Consider the following 20,205-nt stretch of genomic DNA (forward strand, 5'->3'; position numbering starts at 1 on the left):
AAAAATTGGGAGTTGGTTCCATGGGATGGGAGCTTACTTGAACTGAATCTGTCTCCCATTCTAGTTTTAGAAACTCCAGGAACCACCAATAAACCTGCGGTCTGAGTGTAAATGGGCCCTGTTAGGAACATAACAGGGCTTCAGCTCTCTGATAGTGGGAATTATGAAGGATAGTTTATGACTCTCATCAGAACTCTTACTATAGCATTTTGGACAAGCTCAAGACTTCAAACAAACACAACACACGTGTACTAATGCAATTTATCTGCACAGAGTTCATCACTGGACTTATTATTTATTTATTAAATGTACGTAGTGCTGTTTCGGTCTTTCAAAGCTGTTTTGAGCAACTTTTTTTTGTCTTTACTATACTAACTCTTCACAGAGTAGCTTTGATATATATTTGATATCTATTTTTCAACATATTAGCAGGTGACTTTTTTTTCTGTTGATTTAAATATAAAAAGAGAAACAACACAGATTTCTTCTCAGCTGTTGCGACCACGACATTTAAAATCATTATTCAAAATCCTGGAATTTTTTTCATTATTTTTTTTTTTCATTGACGCTTTCAGAAAAACCCCAGATTCTACCAGAAAGCGTGAACCGCAAATCGTAGCTCCACACCAAGCGCTGTTATCACGTGACACACCATGGCAGGCGAGGGAAAGGGCCACGCGGACGCCGATAGGCGGCGCGCCGCGGCCGGTCACGTGACAAATCTCAAGCGCGTACAGCGAGGGAGGTTTCGCAGCTGGTCGCGGCGGTGCTGCTGGGAATCGAAACTTATCGGAGAGACCGGAGTGACTGAGACACGAAGACGCCTCGGTATCCCTGCCGTAGCGCATTAGCATTAGCCCAACTTCACCGCTGCCGCGCGTCTCTTCCTGCTTTAATCCACGAGCCATGGCCGGCCTTTAAACTTTGCTTTGGTTCAGCGAACTTCACCAGGTAGGTGTGTCTTGCCAAAGTTGCCCCCACTCCTCCATAACGTTTGCGCTTTCATTTTGGTGGCTAAAATAACAGCACATAAACACGCATGTGCCCCCCCTCCCCACCTCCCACCCGGTTAGCTGACCCTTTTGTGTCTGTGCAGGTCTGTTCTGCAGCAAGCAACCATGGAGTCAGCCCGAGAGAAACGAAAGGAAGAGATAAGCAAGGCTCTGGCTTTTATACAGTGAGTGCATTGTTGTTATATCAATCCGAGGTCGCTCTGGCAGAAAAGGAAACTGGCCTTGGCTGATATCCTGCAGGTAGGACGTGCCAGCGCGTCTGATTAAGTTGTTGTCTTGTGTTTTTAGGTCTCCCTTCGCCTATCCAGATCCTGCAGGATACCAGGTACAGGCTGCGATCGGGCTTTGTTCAGTCTGCCATGTGTTAGTTTACCTGCAGCCTCGCTGTTTCCTTTTCACCGCTGTCTGTGTGGAAGAGGAACAGTTTGAATTTCTTCACCGTGTTTTACCAAAGTGTTGAAAACCAGTAGAGGTTGATCACGTTTTTATGGGGATAGACCAGCACAGAGTAGCGCCTGTTTTATGAAGTGGGAGGAAATGCAAAGTATGTGTCGCTTAATGGCTGTTATCAATACAGTTGCTCTGCAAAGACCTTAAGAGAGTTTTAGTGAACGGTGAATGTCAGCAAACGTGTGGGAGAAGGTGGCCGAGTCAGATGAGACCAAAACTGAACTATCGTGTCTTCTTATCCTGAATAAACCCATTCCCAAGGTGAATCATGGCGGTGGCAGCATCATGCTGTGGGGATGCTGTTGCTCAGCAGGGACTGGGAAACTGGTCGCTGTCTGTGGGAATATGGATGCAGCTAAAGACAGAGCAGCACATGCCACATTCTCCCAATTTTCATTAGTAAAATCGTTTTGAAACCGTGCAGTTACCACAGCCGTGCTGCGCTTTGTGTGGCTCTGTACCCGGGGTCAGCAACGTTTACGACCCAGAGAGCCATTTTGCCGCTCCTGCTTACCAAGCAAAATCTGTCAAGAGCCACGAAAGCTGCGATGACCCGTTGAACAAACACACGGTAGCTTCGTCAACTTTTGAAAGCGGTGAAATATTTCTGCCGAAACCAAAGAAGAATTTCATTTCTAGTCGTAGGGTAAAATAAAAAACTTTTATCACAAAATTGTTTAGAATGCTTTGAGGTGAAGAAATATTGAAATTATACTATACTGAACTTTATATCAGCTTTATAAAGAGTCACTGTGAATGCCCATTAAGAGGCACAGGCTACACATCCCTCGTCTATACTATAAAGCCCAGCATATAAATGGGAAGCATTTGATTGTAATATGTCAAAATGTAAATTAAAAAAAGACGTTCCTTTGCAAGGTATTCACACTTGAACCTTTGTGTGAAATTGTTCAGAATGTATAGGCGGCGGCCTATAGATTTATTTTCACTGGAACTAATGGGGGCCAAGAGTGACCCCAGAAAAGAGAACCCCACTCCAGAATCATCCCTCCGCTAAACTTTACACTTTACAGTCTCACTTTCCTCCTCATTTTGGGTTGCCACACAAAGAAGCACGGTTAGCCACTCCAGTGATGGCAGTGGAGGCCAATTAAGCGTAACGGCACCAGGCTCCCTGCACGGCCCGTTTCGATGGAAGGTCTGCGAATACGCAGCAGTCCAAAGGTCCGACTTATTCCAGCAATGTGTTGCCAGTCTGTAATCTGGGCTGCTACACCAACGTCTGGGATTGAAATCATTTGCGTGTCGAATGGGCCTGCCTGCAGATCCAGATTTTTCAAACATCGTCTTCATTACAGAAGCAGAAATGCAATAAAGGAAGCTCCGAACCTTTGCGCGGCTTCCTCAGTTCCCAAACGCTGACTGTTGTTAAAGCGATGATGCAAAACAGCTGCAAATAAACCTTCTTCCCAACTCCTTTGTCATTACAGCTTTTATAAAGCAGCAGGTACAAAAGAAATGTGGATTTGGACATTTCCAGTCCCCATTGTTGTTCTGTAAAATATAAAATTTGGCTTAATAAATAAGTGAACGAGAAATATTATCCAGCACTTTGTCAGTAATGAAAAGGGTCTTGTGTGCATGTTGACCCTGTCTGACGTTTCCTCTCCCTCAGGACTTTTTGACCCGCTTGGTGTGCAACCTGCTCGAAGAGGGCAATGCCTTCTTTCGAGACCAGCAGTGGCAGGAGGCTGTCGGGCAGTTCAGCGAGGCCCTGAACGTCTCGCACTACGCAGAAACGGAGGAGATCCAGATCCCTCAGGCGCTGCTGGAGAGCCTGTACGTCAACCGAGCCGCTGCCTACCACAGCATGGTGAGGGTCTTCGCTTCACACATGATGCTTGAAGAAAGGCTTTTTTATTTTTGTGAACAGAGCTCGGGCCAGTGGTACCCTTACGTCCCAACGTTGGAGATGCATTAAAGTTGGAGGAAAATAAAAGGGGGTGGGTGTGCAGTCACTGTGGGTTGAGAAAACTTCCAACCTGTCTGAACAAGCCAGTGGGCTCAATTACAGTTTTAAAATGTCAAAACAAAATATAACAGAGATGGTATTCAAAAACGGTATCTGAATACAAGTTTGTAAAATTAGACCCTGCCGTTATTCATGGGATTGCTAATAGAGTTGGTTGTTTCTTTACTTTTGGAAAATCAGTAATGTCTCAACTGCTGGAGGGTTTGCTGTAAAACGCTGCAAACATCTGTGGCTTCCAGAGGAAGGTTCCTAACGATGCGCTAAAGAGCAAATACGTTCATGTTTAGGAGCCAGACGATTTTTAGAATACGTATCATAAATAAATCAGTCTCTCACTTAGATTAGTAATCTTACGGTGCTATTTTTCTGACCTAAAAATAGACATCTGTGCCTCAACCTGTAAAACAGACATGCACTTCTACGGATGCATGATGGCGTGCCCACAGAGGGAGCACGACAACTGTAAGCAGGAAACAGATTGTTTTCTATATTTAAAACAATAAAGCTAATATACAGTTCACCTGGGAGGTATTCATACCACCTCTAACCCCGCCAGCTGCTTTATTCCAACATTGATCGAGTTAATAGTTCTCTCATCACTACACACAACACCTGATAATGAAAATGTGAAAAAAAAAAAGTTGAGATTTTGCTATTAGGCAAAAAAAAAGGAAAAACTAAGACATTACATCATGGATGACTGTGGCTTGATGGGTTGGGTAGTCGTCTTGCAATCAGAAGGTTGTGGGTTTGATTCTTCCGCTTGTCACATGTTGATGTGCCCCTGGGTGCGTATCGGTGTATGGATGTGAGTGCGATTGGGTGAATGTGGCTCTAGTGTACAGCGCTGTCCGTTTACCATTTGTCAGTGTATAGGTAATCACAGCCTTTACTCATTACTTGTTGATGCACATTTGGCACCATTCTACTTTATAGCGATGTTTTTGGACACATATTGGGCAGTGGCTGGTTTCCTGCAAATATGATGTCTGGTATTCATGACAGAGAGTTCAGCACGTGTTTCATCAGATTAAAGAATTTTGTTTCTCCTAGTCGGAGAGTCTTTCAGGTGTCTTTTGGGACATTTGAGGCTGGTTGCCACAAGGCTTGTACTAAGGACAATAAACATAGACAATAAGGGCCAGATTGGTGGATTTCCACAGAAGTTGTTGTGGAAAGTTCTGTCGTCAGGGAGCAGCGCTAGAGCTCTGGGAGTGGGGTTATTCACCCCCCACCGCCCCCACCCCCCATCGCTCAGTTTTAGGCGGCCAACTAGCGCCTGGTGGTCCTAAACGTCTTCCATTCTTCTCCACGAATGATGGAGGCCTCTGAGCTCATGGGGACTCAAAGCAGCAAAAATCTTTCTGGAGCCTTCCCCTGATTTGTGCCTTGAAACTTTTTAGGGGAAAACAACATGTTGTTCATAGAAAACTAAAGAGGAGTGTTGCACATCGATAGATGCTTGTTAGTTGGCTTCTTTAATGCACGTCAGAGGCACTGAGACGGAGCAGGCCGCTGGACTTTAGCCGTTGGTAGTTTTATCAGACAAGTCATTTCCTCCGGGATAAATCACCAGATAAATTGTCACTTTTCAGTTGGAGTTTCTACTGCCCCTACTTCTGTCTTTGATAACCAATTTGTTAACCACGGTGGCAAAGTTCGGGATTGGTTTGGTAAAACCATTCATCTTCAGCGACTTTTAGCTTTATTTAGATTTTTCTCTATATTTTTTTACTCAATTCTTGGTTGCAGACATTGAAATTAATTTATCCGCCTTGAGCTACAGACCCAGACACAATTGCAAATAAATGTTTTTGGACATACTGTAATCCTTTGATATACATGTTTTTAGGCACCAGAGAGTTGGACAACGGTGCTCTGATTGGTTTTAAAAAGAAATAATCGATAAATGTGATAAGATCCATATGTGATCAGTTCCAGACTGTCCAGTCTGGTCCAGGGTTATAGTAGAAGTCCAAAGGTTATAGCCCTGCACTGCCCACCTTTCATCACCCAGCTGAGCCCAGTGTTGACTTAAAGCGAACACAGACTTTTATTGTTTCACGGTGGAGTATTAAAAACATGAAACGTTGAAAGTTGGTCACTTTTCTTATTTGGGAATAAATAAATAGAAAATGAATCTGACTCAGCTGTGTTACAGATTTAGAAGCTACATTCCATACTAGATACTAGAGCAAACTTGGCAGTCCACACTTATTCCTGCTGTGTTTAGTCTAGGATGTTCTCCCCCTCCCTCCTGCTTAAAACAGCACCAGCCAGATGATCCCTACACGATTTGGATGTGTTTGATTAGCATTACAAGGTCATTGACCCTCAACCTGTTTACAAAAGAAAAGAAAAAAGCACACTGCTCAACAGCTCCCCCTTGCAAATTATTATTTTTGTTTTACAAAATAGAAGTGGAATGTTTTTTTTTTTTGTGCTTTACTGAAAAATGTCTCTTCCCCTTCGCTTTGCTTTAACAAGGGAAAGTATAAAGAAGGGGTCGAGGACTCCAACAGCGCTCTGGATGCGTGTGAGGGCAGCCGCAGGGCTCTGTACAGGAAGGCTCTGTGCCTGAAGGAGCTCGGCAAATACAAGGAGGCGTACGACTGCACCACCGTCTGCTTGCTCAGTAATCCTCAGGTACGTGGGACATGGTGTAGGGGGGGGGGATTTGTGCCAAGCCGTGTCAGAAAAGCTGGAAAAAAGCAAAAATATATGAAGAGCCACTCTCTTAACTCAACAGGATAAACAGGTGAATGAGCTGGCGCAGGCGCTGGCCATCCAGTTGGGGATGAAAGTCCGGAAACCCTACGTGAGCTCCAAGGTGAGCCAAACAGTCATTTTTTATTCAATTTTACTTTGTGAAACATACTAAAACTGAATATTGTCTTAGCCTCATGGTTGAGTTATAGTTGGGCTTCAAATAAAAAAGGCAGTGAAACTAGACTACAACTGAACTTGGGTTGTTAGTTGAAATCCTGTCAAGTGTATTTCTAGTGAATTTGGGTAATCAGGAAAGATGAATCAGTTTTCTTGCCGAAGCGTTATAATTTGATATTAGAGTGGCATGAATCCTCAGACTGTACGAGGAATGGAAAATATTGATAAAAGCACTTTTATGCTTCATCTATTATACATTTCTGGTTCTTTACTAGAGTTCCTTTTTTTACTGTGCTGTGGGGTAGAATAGACCTCCTGGCTACACTTAAGACTACAGTTCAAATGTTAATTTTTTACAGTTTTTAGTTATAGTGGTTTTGGTCATGCTGGGATGTCTTTCTAGTTTTAATGTTACACAATTATTCTTCGGAATAATCACTACTACCTTCTCTGCATACTCCCCTTATTTTTCTCCTTATAGAAGGTACCCCTGGCTACCCCAGTGTTTCTGTGATTAGCCATGAGGTTTTGGGTCTGGTCAGAGTTATTAAAAGAAGCCGTTGTTGCTAATAGTCAATTTTACTTTTTCCCATAAAAATTATAGTTGCAGATTACCACTAACGCAGAGTTTTAGGAGGGATTTGTTTCTGTTAAAAATCCGTGGTTCCCTTCCACTGTCGCCAGATGCTTTCTCCGGATCAAGGATTGCTGCAGAGTGAACAACTAGATATAACCAGCTGGGCTTCTTTTGGATGAAAAGCATTTTATCACTTGGTATTAATGTGTTGTTTGGAATAGCATTCTGCCTGTATGATTATATTAGATGAAACTGATGGCCTGAATTGGATTTGGGCCGAACTGAACCTGTGTGCGTTCCAGAGGCTCCTCTTTTTAGTGAACTGGAACAAAACGAGTAAAATAAGATGAAGAATCCTGCAGATTTGTCCTCAGCGGTTCTTTGTGCTTTTCTTCAAATACAGCCTACGGCCGTTTTTTATGGAAATGTGCTCGTATTATATTTATGGGCATTTATCATTACAGTATATTAAGAAATCATTTCCCCCTAATATTTTTTTAAATTGACCAAAAAACTAAAAAATAAAAAATAAAAAAGGTTTTTGTGCGGCATTACAGCATAAATAATTGTATCACTATTTTCTCAAATTCAGAGTCATCCTGATGTTATTTTACACCTCCCCTTTCTTCCAGGCCATTCATAATAATGTCGTTCAAAATGGTGTGAATCCTCCGAGTGTCGATGGAGCAGGTCAGGCTTCCTGTCTTACATGTCGGCTCTATAGTTAATACAGTACCAGCTAAAAGTTTGATATCCTAATAAGATAAATGTTCTTTTGCTTCGCCGCAGGTGACTTCCACAGCGTTTCTAAATCCTCCATCCCCTCCACGCCTCCCGGCTCCAGTTGCCCCGCGGCGTCTGCGGTCCCTCGCCGGGTGGGAGCGGTGGAGGACTCAGAGGTGATGGGAGATGACCTGGACAGTCTGCTTGACAGCTTTCCTACTGGGCAAGTGCCATCTGAGGTATAAGGAGCTGTTTTTTTTTTTTGCTTTGAAGACGAGAAAGCTAGAGTTTATGTAGAAATTGTAAATGCTGATATTTTAACGTAAGTGATTTGATATAAATACATATTTTTTTAGACATTGTGACTCTTGTTTCTCCAAATCCTGCCCAGGTTCTGGTGTTCTCAGACCCCCCTCCCCCTCCCGTCCTTCCCGCCCCAACACCCCAGCTACCGCCGGCCTTTTTCAGCTCTTCCGTCAGCCAGCTCAACTGCTTGGACTCCTTTACGAACGGCGACCACGGCTCAGCTGCTGCAGCTCTGGATATCCTCGATGACCTCCACTCCCCTGGAAACGAGGGCGGCGCAGACGCCTCAAACGTTTTGCAGCCCACCACAACACTGGAAAACCTGGATGCTCTCGATTCTCTTGACGTCCTTGATGACATACTGGACTCGACACCGAATGTTGATGCTGCTAAGGAGCCTAAAGTTGAGCTGAAGGAGGGCGGAAAGACTGTAGCTAAAGTGCTGAATGAAGTGGACACCCTCTCCCACATAAACACTCAGAACGGTGACGCCGTGAAGCAGCTGGACTCTCTGGATGCCTTGGACTCCTTCCCCAGCGTGGAAGATGTGGCGGCGGCTTTCCCAGGAGTTTCAGTTGGAGGGAAAAGCCTCGATTCACTCTCTGATTTCAGCTCAAACGGTGATTAAAATTGATCTGTGTCTTATTGGTCAACCAGAATGATCTTTATTGACACGTCACGGTTGGTAAAAAGTTGCTTGCTGGCTTTGATTGACAGGAGTGTTATTTTCGTTTCCCCTGGATCATGGTGGTGGTTGTTCTGTTTTTTTTTATCTTGTGAGCTAAAGAGCAGATAAAAAAAAAAGATTTCATTGTTGCGTTATTGAAGGTCAAGTGGGAGAAATATACGTAAGGATGGACAAAATGTGAAAACAAAACACAAAAGGGAGACATAAAGTAGAAATATTTATTTTATACAGTGGCAGAAAGTTTGAGGCACTCGTGCAGGTTTTAAGATTGTGTTTAGAGCGTGAGAAAGCATCTTAGAGGTTCCCTGACCTAAGGGGAAAATTAACAAAATTGAAAAAGTTGATATAAAAGGTGGGCCGCATTTGTCTGCACAGATGCATTAAAAATCCTTACTGCAATAACAGATGGATTTATTGTATTACCATCTAAATCTGAAGAATATCTCTCTGAAAAATCCAACCTTTAAATATGAGTAAAATAATTTAGTGGGGGGAAAAAAAAACCTATGATAAGAAATAATTTAAACAGGATCGCAGATGACCTGATTGTCGGTACCACTGCTGTTGATGCTTTGTACAAACCCCACCCCCCTTTTCTTTTAACCAATGGGACAGTCCTTACTCTTAGCCTAGACATTTTCACAAGGTAGGAGCACACAGGCAGAGAAGTGTTTCATATTTACATCAGCCAGAGTCCTGGGTCCCCTGTTCTGGTCGGCTCAGCCCACAGGTTTAGGTCAAAGGAGTGATATGGCCATTAAAGAAGTGTGAAGCTACATCTGAATATATCTACCTTTTTAGAACTGAAAAAGGGTTGAATATCCATTATTTAAAAAGGTTCCCAGCACTGCAAAAACTGATCTAAAAGTAGGTAAAATGTTCTTAGTTAGTGTATTTGTCCTTGATTTGAGCAGGTAAATAAGATTATCTGCCAATGGAATGAGTATTTTGACCCCTAAAATAAGATAATTAGACATCCTGCACTTGAAATAAGATGGAGATAAATTGTTCCTATTTTAAGTGCAAAAATCTTATTCCATTGGCAAATCATCTTATTTAACAGCTCAAATCAAGGACAAATACACTCATTTTATGAACATTTTACTTATTTTTATTCCATTTTTGCAGTTAGCATATAGAAAACAGAAACAAGGGTCTTGCCTGTGGAGCCATGTTGCTACTAGAATGCCAGAGAGATGAACTCTGGCTCTGGTGGGGACATTTTTTATTCTGGGAGAGGACTGTGGTCTTCATCTTTAGGTTATTTCTTGCGTATCGGACCATTAACGCAAGTTGATGTGCGGTGATTATGTGAGTGCTGTACACAGAACACAGGGTTGCTGTTTGGTGGATGCTAGGTTTTCTCGGATCTGCTTACAGGTTAACCTCTAGACTCCGTGGTGTCGTTTCTGTTTTTTTTTTTTTTTTTTTTTTTACCTTTTATCCAAACTGAGACAAACTGCCTTTTGCAACGTTTTTCTAATCCTTCAGAGAAAATTCCCTGAAACTGACCTGCGTTTGTTTGCTAGAAAGGAAAACTGGATGTTTAAAGTAACACTATTGATATTTTATATTTATATTACTCCTCAGGTTTCTCAGAGTCTGACAGTGCTCCAGGTTCTGTAACGAGATCGCCTTCAAAAACACCCTGCAAAGTAAGAGTGATTTCCATGACCTGTCTGGCTGCTTTTTTATTTTCATGTTGATGTTGATGTGAATCATTTTCACATGAAGGTGAAGGACAGCCATGGTGGCACTACAGCTGTCTCTAACCCCCTGTCATCCACCCATGAGTTCCTGCAGGCTTGCTCCCTCTGTTTTCCTCGTGGAGGTCTGTTGGTGGTTTTACAAATCATCTTTTTACACGTTTATGCTGATTAATGTTGACAGGTCTTTTTTTTTTAACATCCTAATTCCTAGGTCCAAGTGTGTACAGCTTTGTTCACAAGCCAGACCTCGTCCACAGCTGTAGGAAAAACATTTTGTTATGTAGACGGAAGGCTGGCTCTCCTTCAGAGTGGACGAGAGTGAGACCGCTTCCTACCTGGATGTCGTTCTCTGGACCGTTTATTCTTTGTAGAGGTAGGAGAACATCAACATGTATGGTCTGATATGCTGTTTTACATCATTTATAACGGGACACGCGCCTTCCAGGAAGTTCCACTGTTGTCTCATTAGTTCAAAGAAGATTTTCCCAACAGCCTGATGTTTGTTTTGAGATCTTTGAGGCTACCTCATTAATGCAGACAGGTTGCATTTAAGGGCTTTCTTGATCCTAACGGTCTGGCAGGACTCAGGCCTGAATGTGGTTTGTAAAAATAAAGTAAAAAATGTTTAATAAGTCACTTAATGATTTAAGAAGGGGGTGATTACATTTTTGCTTGGTATGGATAGCTTTTATTTTCTTTTAAGATAAAATCATGACCTGAACACTGCTTTTCTGTATTTGATTGAGTTTTCTTTGTTTGATATTTAGTTTTTTTTGATCTGAAACATTTTATTATCATAAAAATTTCCCAAAAAAACAGAAGAAGTGTTTAAAAGGCCAAAAGCGTAGTCATGGCGCTGAAACTGAGCCGTCAAGTGATCTGTAACAGGTTGGTGTGTGAGCGTTTGTGTTTTCTTGTATCCAGAGCTGATGAAGTCTGGGTCTCTGGGTGTGTGCAAGTATGGAGAAAAATGCACATTTGCTTACAACCAGCTGGAGATCGACGTTTGGACGGAGGAAAAGAAGGGGAGGCTGGACAGGAACGCCCTGTTTGGAGCGCCTTCTGTGAAACTGGACCCTGTGAACAGCATCATTGGTCTTCTGCAGGAGTACAAGGGCATGTTCATCTTCCTCTGTCAGGTTAGCGCTCGCTGTTATATCCTTTAAAACCAAAGATATTGGTTGTATTATGTGGGGTTAAATTTTGTTTTAAATGTTTTTCTCTGTAGGAGTGCTATGAGGGTAAACCTAGAATCATCAGCAAGCGCTCATGTGCTAATCAAGCCGTCTGCTCCAACTTGGAGGGTTGTCACAACTTTGATGCTAATAAGTGAGTCTGTGGGTCTGGACCAGTCCCAAAACCCCCAAAACGTGTCTCGTTTCAGGGTTACATGACCTGTAACTTCTCCCCTCTCGTCCCGTCAGGTGCTTGGCCTTTGTGGTGAGGACCCACAACATTAACTACAGCAAAGTGCGTCCTCTCAGCGTCATGTGCAAGTTGGGTTTGTGCCGACAAGTCATCCGATACAGCTGCCCGTGGGAGGAAGACTGTGTGTTTGCCCACTCTGTCATAGAGCTAAATACCTGGAGGGTTCAGCGCGATACAGGTGCAGTCCTTTTACGTCACGTGTCAAACTCAAGGCCCGCGGGCCGCATCCGGCCCATCAAGGCAATTTATCCGGCCCACGAGCCAAAAAAGGCATATAATGTCATAAAGTAGAGGCATATTTCCTTTTACAGTGTATAAGTAGCTGAAACTGTGAATCCCGTAGCGAATGTTGATTATTTTTTTTATTTTTTAACTGTGTAGGAACAGCATCCTGACACTAGATGTCATTTTTCCCACAACGCATTAAAACAATCCAGAAATGTCCATAAAGAGAAAGTCATGCAGAATGATTTTAAAGTGTAACTCACCCCAATATCAACTTTTTTCCCCCAGATGAACTGTATAAACTGGGCCTAAAAGGGCTACTTTTATTTTACTGTGCTTTTTCTTTTTTTAATATAATTCAATGTGAATTGAAATGAAATTATGAAATCAAAAGTGTCATCTATACACGTACAACAAGCCCTTTTAATGACGTCATGATGCCAAAGTGGCTCAATATAGAAATGTTCTATGTTATTTATTGCTTTGTTCTCAGAAAAGTCCAATTTTAATTTTAGCGTTGTGTTCTAATACAAAGTGAGCTCGGGTTACAGTCTATGCCTTTTTGCTGCATGTTTCCTTTCAACTTATTCAATCCATCTATGCCTGAAAATAGTCTTTATGGTAATTTTGAAAACACAAGAAATACATTTTTTAAAGTAATGTCTGGCTGTTTTGCTTCAAAACATTGTTCTTCTCGGGAGTTGATAAATGTAGTAGTTTATTTTTTTTTCTGAAAGCATCATATATTGGTGATCGCTAGCTGGTAAATATTTATTGGCAAAATACTGACAATACCATTGTTTAGTTTTATTTTAAATGTGTCTTATTTTACAGGTATCAGTCAGGATGAGATTGTGAAAGTGTCAATGAGATATTATGACAAGCAGGAGCAAAACTTCAGAAAGGAGAAAGAAAAGAGGGTAAGCAATAAGTGCTGCATTGACAGTGCTTTCTATTTAGACTGTTTATTTTGTTGGTAGAAAATGTATTCACACTTTACAAATTTCTTCAGCTTTTACTTGTTTTCTTTTTTTAATCGCGCTGAAATCTTTCATATCATCAAATATATGTCACACAGCCTTACCGGAGTAAAAACAAAAGGCAGTATTGAAAATGTTTTTTCTTTTAAGATAAACAAAGTTGTCCAAACTAGTCTTGCTCTTTTTGGAAAAGTAATCATCCTCTAAATCTGTTAACTGTCTATTAACCAATGAAAGCAACAACTGCCATCAAGCTTTGGTAATAATTGGAAAAGAGTCTTTTACATTGTGCAGGAGGAATTGTGGCCCTTTCTTCAATGCAATTTTTTTTAAGTTCAGCCCTATTGTAGGGATTTTGAGCATAGACGGGCTGTTCGATGACATACCATCCAGTCTGAGTACATTCTAGTTGCTAGTAGGTCATTAAGCCTAGTTGCCCGACCTCATGACTATTGTGGAAAGTTACATCATTCCTTTTATTAATTTTCCTGTTTCCAGCTGTCTTCTGGTGGAGGTGGAAGCAAATTTAAAGGAACAAGCCTTAACATGAAGATGAAGTTTGCATGCGCGCAGTGCTGGCGGGACGGCCTGATCAGTGAACCGGACAAAGCCCTCAAATACTGTACAGCTAAAGCCAGACACCCGTGAGTATAATATAATAATATTCTCACTAGCAAAATCACCCTTACATTTTTGTGTGTTTCTATGTAAAGAGTTTAGTAGTCGATTTGTTTAGTCCTGTGTCTTGTTTTCATCCAGTGTTTCTGTGTTTTTGCTTTTCATTTCCAGGTGGACCAAAGACAGACGACTGCTGCTGGTTAGGTCTTCAGAGCGGAGTAAATGGGTTCAAGTTCGACCACTGCCACAAACCAGGATCCCTCTGCAATATGATGTAAGTGTGCTAATCCGGGTGGTGGACACATCTAACCAAAATGTTAGCTTCACAAACTCATATTTCGTAAACAAAATAATTATCTTCAGTATTGTTAAGCCAATGTTAAATAAGGAAACCTGAGGAACCCAACGCTTGTCGCTAACCAACAGTTGTTACAAGTCTTTAGACAAAAGATGCTGCATGCGCACACTGACAAATGTGCGCATACAGCATCTTTGAGGGGTTAGCTGCTTTAGTTCTGGATAAATTACTTTTAAACTTTAAATTTTACACGGCAGTGGAAGCTTATGAGAAAAATATTCTATCCCTCTGTGCCCAGGCAGCTGCATTTTAGAAAAAAACAGTGTTTATATAGTTTGGAAGCCAGTGTTGCCAGTTCTTGTGAGAGAAACAAGCAACCAGCTCTATTACCTGTACCTTGCAAACGGTGTAATAAATGAACAAGCCCAAAGTTGTTTATAATAAGCAGATGTGGCAACACTGCTGGAAGCCTGGAACACAGTTCAGGACTGAGCATTTCCCCTTTTCCCCTGATGATTAGAGTCATTGTCTGTTTGCAAGACTCATTTAGGTCCTATATGCACATGTTTGTTATATGCACACAAAAAACAATACCGATACTTATTTTAAACTTTTTTTTTGTTAACCTAAGGTCCCCTAATAAAACCTGATTAATTAGTGGTTCCTTGGAAATATTTGTTCCTCTAATTTGATTTCATAAGCTGAAAAGTATGCTTAAATAAGATAAAGAAAAAAAATTCCCATCAGTATTTGGGATGCTTTTAAGTTGAAGCAGCAGTTTGCTACAAATAAGGCACCGAAATAGTTTTACTTGATGTCAATGTATTCTTGCAGTGTTGCATCATTCCAGGTACAGAGATGACGTTTTTAATGACATGGAAAGTAGTTGTCAGCTTCTGTCCTGTTACTGTCGTTAATCAAGCTGTGATCTGCCCTCTTACAAAAATACTCATACCCCTTGACTTTTTCTACATTTTGTCATTTAACAACCACAAACCTCAATGTATTTTATATGATATGAAATGTTTTTTTTTTAAAAAAAAGAAAACCTTAAGTGAGCTCAAAGAGGGTTTCCAACCTGAGCTGGCAATCTTGGCAGCTCCTCTAGAGTTAGGCCTTTTGGCTGCTTCATTGATTAATACACAGGCACTCCACACTTTTCAGAATTTTATTTCTAAAACAAAAAAACGTTGAATGTACGATCCAAGAGAGATAGAAACCAAGTTTATGAACCACTACAGAGATTTATATTGCCAGCCCCCTTCTGCCAACTTAGACCAAGGAGAAGATTTTCTAAAGGATTTAGACTTACCGGCAATCGGGAAAATTCAGAATGATCTTTTAAGCTCACCCATTACCAAAGCAGAAATAGAGGAAGCAATGAATAAACTTAAAGCAAACAAATCCCCCGTAAGTGATGGCCTGCCATGTGAATGGTACAAAACATTTTAAAGAACAACTCATACCACTAGTTGAATTGTCATTTAATTACACACTTGAACAGGATAATTCCTCCATCATGGAAAGAGCTATAACTGTGACTCCTAAGAAATCTAATAGTGAAACTTGATCAGATTACCAACCCATATCACTACTTAATGTAAATTAAAAATTATATACTTCAATCCAAAAGATATGAACTCATTATCAGTTACATTATAAATGAAGGTCAGACAAGCTTTATAAAGGGGTGTCAGATCCATGATAATATAAGGAGAACCCTATACATTATAGATCATATTCAAAATAAAAATATTTGTGGGGTTTTAATAAACCTTGATGTCGACCTAAACATGAGTATTCTACCTCGCCTCCTTTATGTATTCCTGTCCCTACCCATCCGGATACCAGAAAAACAGTTCAGAATATGGAATAAAATCTTCTCAAGGTTTATATGGAGTGGCTGTAGAGCAAGAATCAGATTTGAAAATTACAGATTGGTAAAGATAAAGAAGGCATGGCTTTGCCAAACCTTAAAGAATACTTCCATGCAGCACAAATTAGGCCCGTGCTTTGCTGGTGCGACAAAGATTACATAGCAAAATGGAAAAACATTGAGAAATTTATACAAGGAAGAGAAATCAAAGTTTAATTGCAGATAGAGAAGAAACAATGAGTATAATGGAGCAGGTAGACACTGTCGCTCAATTTAGGTTAAAATTGTGGTTTAATGTGGTGCAAAAATATAAACTTTAAAAAGAACTCCAACTGCTTCGATGGATTGCATATGTTGGGAGTTTTATTCCTAACTCTCTTGATCAGAGGTTTAAACAATGGATTCCAAATGGAATAACTACAGTATGTGCATTACTAAAGAATTGTAATTTTATGAGTTTTCAGGGGATTATACAAAAATACAATTTACATAATTAGATATTTGCAGTTAAGGGATTTTTTGATAAGGAAATTAAACACAATGTAAATTTGGATGGAAATGGAATGAATCTACAATTGAAATAAATATAGAGCAGTGTCTACTGCCACCTACTGGAGAGAAGAGGGATTACAATCTCATATGTGAAATTGAAATGGGAGAGGAAGCTGATGATGACTGGTTACCATTTTCTCTTGTGTATAGAGATTATACCGCTGGAAGAATTTAATTAGATTCTTTGTCACTCCCAAGATTAGCAGTAAATGCTCATCTGTATCACAGACATGTTGGAGAAAATGTAGAGCTTCAGATGTTGACCATTCTCATGTTTTTTGGCTTTGCCCCAATATTAGAAAGTTTCACTTTGCTATTGTCAGAATTCTGGGCAATGATATATCCAGGTTGTGTGTGCTACTGGATTTTGGTTACACGAAAGAAGGAATTGTGCTAAAAGAAGACAAATGTTTACTGAAAAAAAATTGTCAGCTAGTAAAAAAGCAATCACGAGAAAATGGAATAAGTCGGACTCACCAACACAGTCGACTGGATAAAATTTGTGAACAAAATATACTTGATGGAACAGCTGACTCATAAGTTAAGGATTCAAGAAGAGCAGTGTCAGAAAATTGGGAGAAGTGGATTATCTATTCCCCAACAAGAGGCAAAGGAATACTGAACTGACAATCTATAATCAAACTCGAGACACATGGCAATCTAAAATTTTTCTTTTCTGTTCCTTGTTTTATTTATTTTTTCCTTCTCTTTTCACAAGAGACCTGTTTTTTTTTTATTATCTCGTTTGCCAAAAATGCAGTTTAAGAAAAATGATAATAAAAAAAATTTAAAGTCCATGTATAATATTTCTTTCTCTTCATGATTATACATTATTTTGTGCCGGTCTATAAAAGACTACTAAAGGAGAAAGAAATTAGTGGTTGAGACAGGACAAAATGTGGAAAAGTCAAAAGGGTGTGAGTACTTTTACAATTCTGCATTTAATAACACAAACATTTCTTCTGTCAGATGTGTGCACAGATTCTGGAGAGGAGGAAATGCAACTACACTGGAAACTGCACGTTTGCTCACAGCCAAGAGGAGAAGGACATGTGGACGTACATGAAAAATAATGACTGTGAGTGATTAAAATCTCTCTGCACTAATGCAAAATCATGCAAATGCAGCCCGTTGTTAGTAGATCGTCAAGTGGATTGACATTTAGATGCTTTTTATTTAGTAATAATACTTTTCATTGCAACTCAACAGATTTGCTAAAACTCCTCATATTTATGGTATAATTGTGTGTGTTTGCAGTGTGGGACATGCAGCAAGTATACGACATGTGGCTGGCTTTAGCCGCTCAAAACCGCCAAACAGACGGAGCCACGTTTAGTCAGCCTCACCCTGAGGAGAAATGTATCGCCATGCCAACTGATTATGCTGAACCACTGGTGGGTTGATGGACTGTTTGTTTATTTGCTGCGATTGAAACCAAAAAGGAGGCTCTAACCATGATTCCTGATTGTATTTTAGAATGGCTTCCACTGTCGCCTGTGTGGTAAACACAGTAACGGTGAGCGGCAGTGGCAGCAGCACATTTCGTCTGAGAAGCACAAAGACCGAGTGTTCAGCTGCGAGGGAGAAGACGAGGCTCTGACGTGGAGCTATCGCTTCCCCGGAAGGCGTTTTAAAATCTGCCCCAAGTAAGTTCTGGATCTGGTTACTGTGTGCTTTCTGTTGGATCAACATCAAGGACTGTTCTTCTCTGTTTGTTTCTGTGACTCATGACAATAATATGGAATCATTACATATAGAGTGATAGGGTTTTTTTCTGGTAGATTCTTTGTGGGGTTTAGGCCAGAGAGGCGTAACACCAGCAACGCCACAGTTGTCCATGTCGTGGCTTTGTGTGTGTGGTGGCTCATGAAGCTCTGAGTTAAAGCTATAGTTGGTAATCCTGTTCAGAAACACTTGTTGTTATAGTGGGTGAAATGGTCCTTCCATCCTGACTGTAGTAAATACATGATGTATTCAGAAAAAGGAGATTTAAAAAATTAGATCTCTGTGAGAACCGCAGGCCTGTAAAATCTGACCAATCCTGTCATTCGGTCCGAATGGAAAGAACCAATCAGATGCCATGTCTCGTCCTGCCCTCACCCCCCCTCTGTCCCTCAAGTTCCGGGGGAATCATCTCATCTATTGGTTGTCCCACATGTCAATCATTCTGACACGCTCACGTAATGCCAGTGTGCGTACTCGTTCCTTTCTAGTCGCCGCTTGCTGGCTGCGCATGTGCACTTCTAGTGTTTATGTATCTGGTTAGCTTAGCGGTTAGCTTAGGTGTTAGCCATTCATTGTGGCTCTGCTGCTCACACTGTAATTTGAAAATGGGTAAGAGTTGCAAGAAGCAATCTGCGTACAAGTTTGGGAACAAGACGAGGTGCCTCAGTAGAAAGAAATAAGACCAGAGTGGATTTGGGAGTTTTTTTTTCACGTGATCCTCCTTAGGAGTGGAAGAGCAGGTAAGATTGTCTTGCACATGCTCAGTTATTTAAAAAGAGACTGACGGTTCTTACTTGCATTTCCAGAAAAATTACCAACTCTACCTTTAAGCTACAGCCACGCTTTCTCCCCCAAACCTTTGAAAGGGCTGTGTTTCACAATCAATTTTCAAATCATCGTGCCTGTGTAGGCCATAGCATAACAGTTGCGTATTAAAAATCATATTTTTACTCATCTTAGGTTCTAATTTTCCGAAAAGCTAAGTTTGGAATCTCCATTATTTGAAAGCCACTCAAGTTCACAAAAATTAACATTTGAAATATATCACAAAAAGTGTAATATATCTACATGATATTTGAATTACACATCAGCACCCTTGCAAGAATAAGTGGGTGTGGATGATGGATGGATGGATGCATTCAAATTACCCTTAATGAACTAACTTTCTGATGGTATGCTAATTTATTCAAATTTGGCAGTATATGCTATAACCTTAATGTTGTAATCAAAACTGAGTTCTAACTGAGCGTAACGCTTGTGATTTCCAGAATCGACGTTGGCTGTCCAGATGGCGTAAGCTGCGACTACGCTCATGGTCCAGAGGAGCTGCAGGAGTGGATCGAGAGACGGGATTTTCTCCGACAAAAGCTAGCCAAAGCCAGGGAAGACATGCTCATAATGCCTGACGAGCTCGACTTTGGGAAGTACAACTTTCTTCTTCAGAACTGAGGATAATGGGACTTTGTCACCCGGTTTTGGAACCGGCAACGATCAGTTTGATTGTTTCATGCCTTGTTAAACTGAAACGGAACGAACGGTAATCAGGATTTCCAGATAGCCAAATATACCATTGAATCCATAGAAGTATTTGCCTTACCAAACATAAGTCATTATCATAGATTTATCATAGATGGCCAAAGTGTCTAGAACCACATTTATTGCTCATCTTTGTATAATGTTCACATTGTTCATTAAAAACGGCCTTTTGAATGTAATGCATAAATATTGACCCCACTGTGAAATGCATTGCTGCCCTAATGTAATAGTCCAAGACTATTTTTAAAAGGTTCATATTCAGTCATGCTTGCTGAATTTGGTATGTTTGTTGTTTTTATTTTGTCTGTGCTTCCTCCTCACTTAGCTTTTTTCAGTAGCAGTCGGTGCTTTTATTTCACAGTTCATCAAGACAAGCCGAATGTTAGAAAGCTAAAAACTTCAGTAAAATACTTGAAATGATTGAGTTTGTGGTTATGGAAATGAGTTATGAAACAGAGTGAGCCATTTTTATTTCATTCTCAATATTTGTTTATTCATTGTCAAGGAAACCTGTTGCCACAGAGTTTCCTTATTTTAAACTTCATAGGGGGAGGGGTGTTTTTTCCGTGTCCCTTCTATGTGTTTGTCTTAGTTTTGCAGAAATTGTCTTTTATGGGAAATA

The 20,205-nt window shown here is 40.7% G+C and overlaps 1 protein-coding gene across 1 annotated transcript; it reads left to right on the plus strand.

Annotated features, from left to right (window-relative positions):
* Window positions 1-676: 676 nt before the first annotated feature.
* On the plus strand, window positions 677-20,003 carry LOC105917982 (zinc finger CCCH domain-containing protein 7B). The gene is made up of 22 exons (XM_036148348.1): window positions 677-951; window positions 1,097-1,177; window positions 1,302-1,338; window positions 3,100-3,297; window positions 5,944-6,102; window positions 6,206-6,286; window positions 7,552-7,609; window positions 7,709-7,881; window positions 8,034-8,568; window positions 10,227-10,291; window positions 10,371-10,467; window positions 10,557-10,718; window positions 11,270-11,484; window positions 11,574-11,674; window positions 11,770-11,951; window positions 12,833-12,918; window positions 13,477-13,622; window positions 13,768-13,870; window positions 17,292-17,400; window positions 17,580-17,716; window positions 17,799-17,968; window positions 19,316-20,003. The coding sequence occupies exons 2-22, from the start codon at window positions 1,119-1,121 to the stop codon at window positions 19,494-19,496; spliced, it is 3,054 nt and encodes a 1,017-aa protein (XP_036004241.1). The 5' UTR covers window positions 677-951; window positions 1,097-1,118; the 3' UTR covers window positions 19,497-20,003.
* Window positions 20,004-20,205: the final 202 nt, after the last annotated feature.

Source organism: Fundulus heteroclitus, chromosome 16, assembly GCF_011125445.2.
Source record: "Fundulus heteroclitus isolate FHET01 chromosome 16, MU-UCD_Fhet_4.1, whole genome shotgun sequence".
Taxonomy (NCBI): domain Eukaryota; kingdom Metazoa; phylum Chordata; class Actinopteri; order Cyprinodontiformes; family Fundulidae; genus Fundulus; species Fundulus heteroclitus.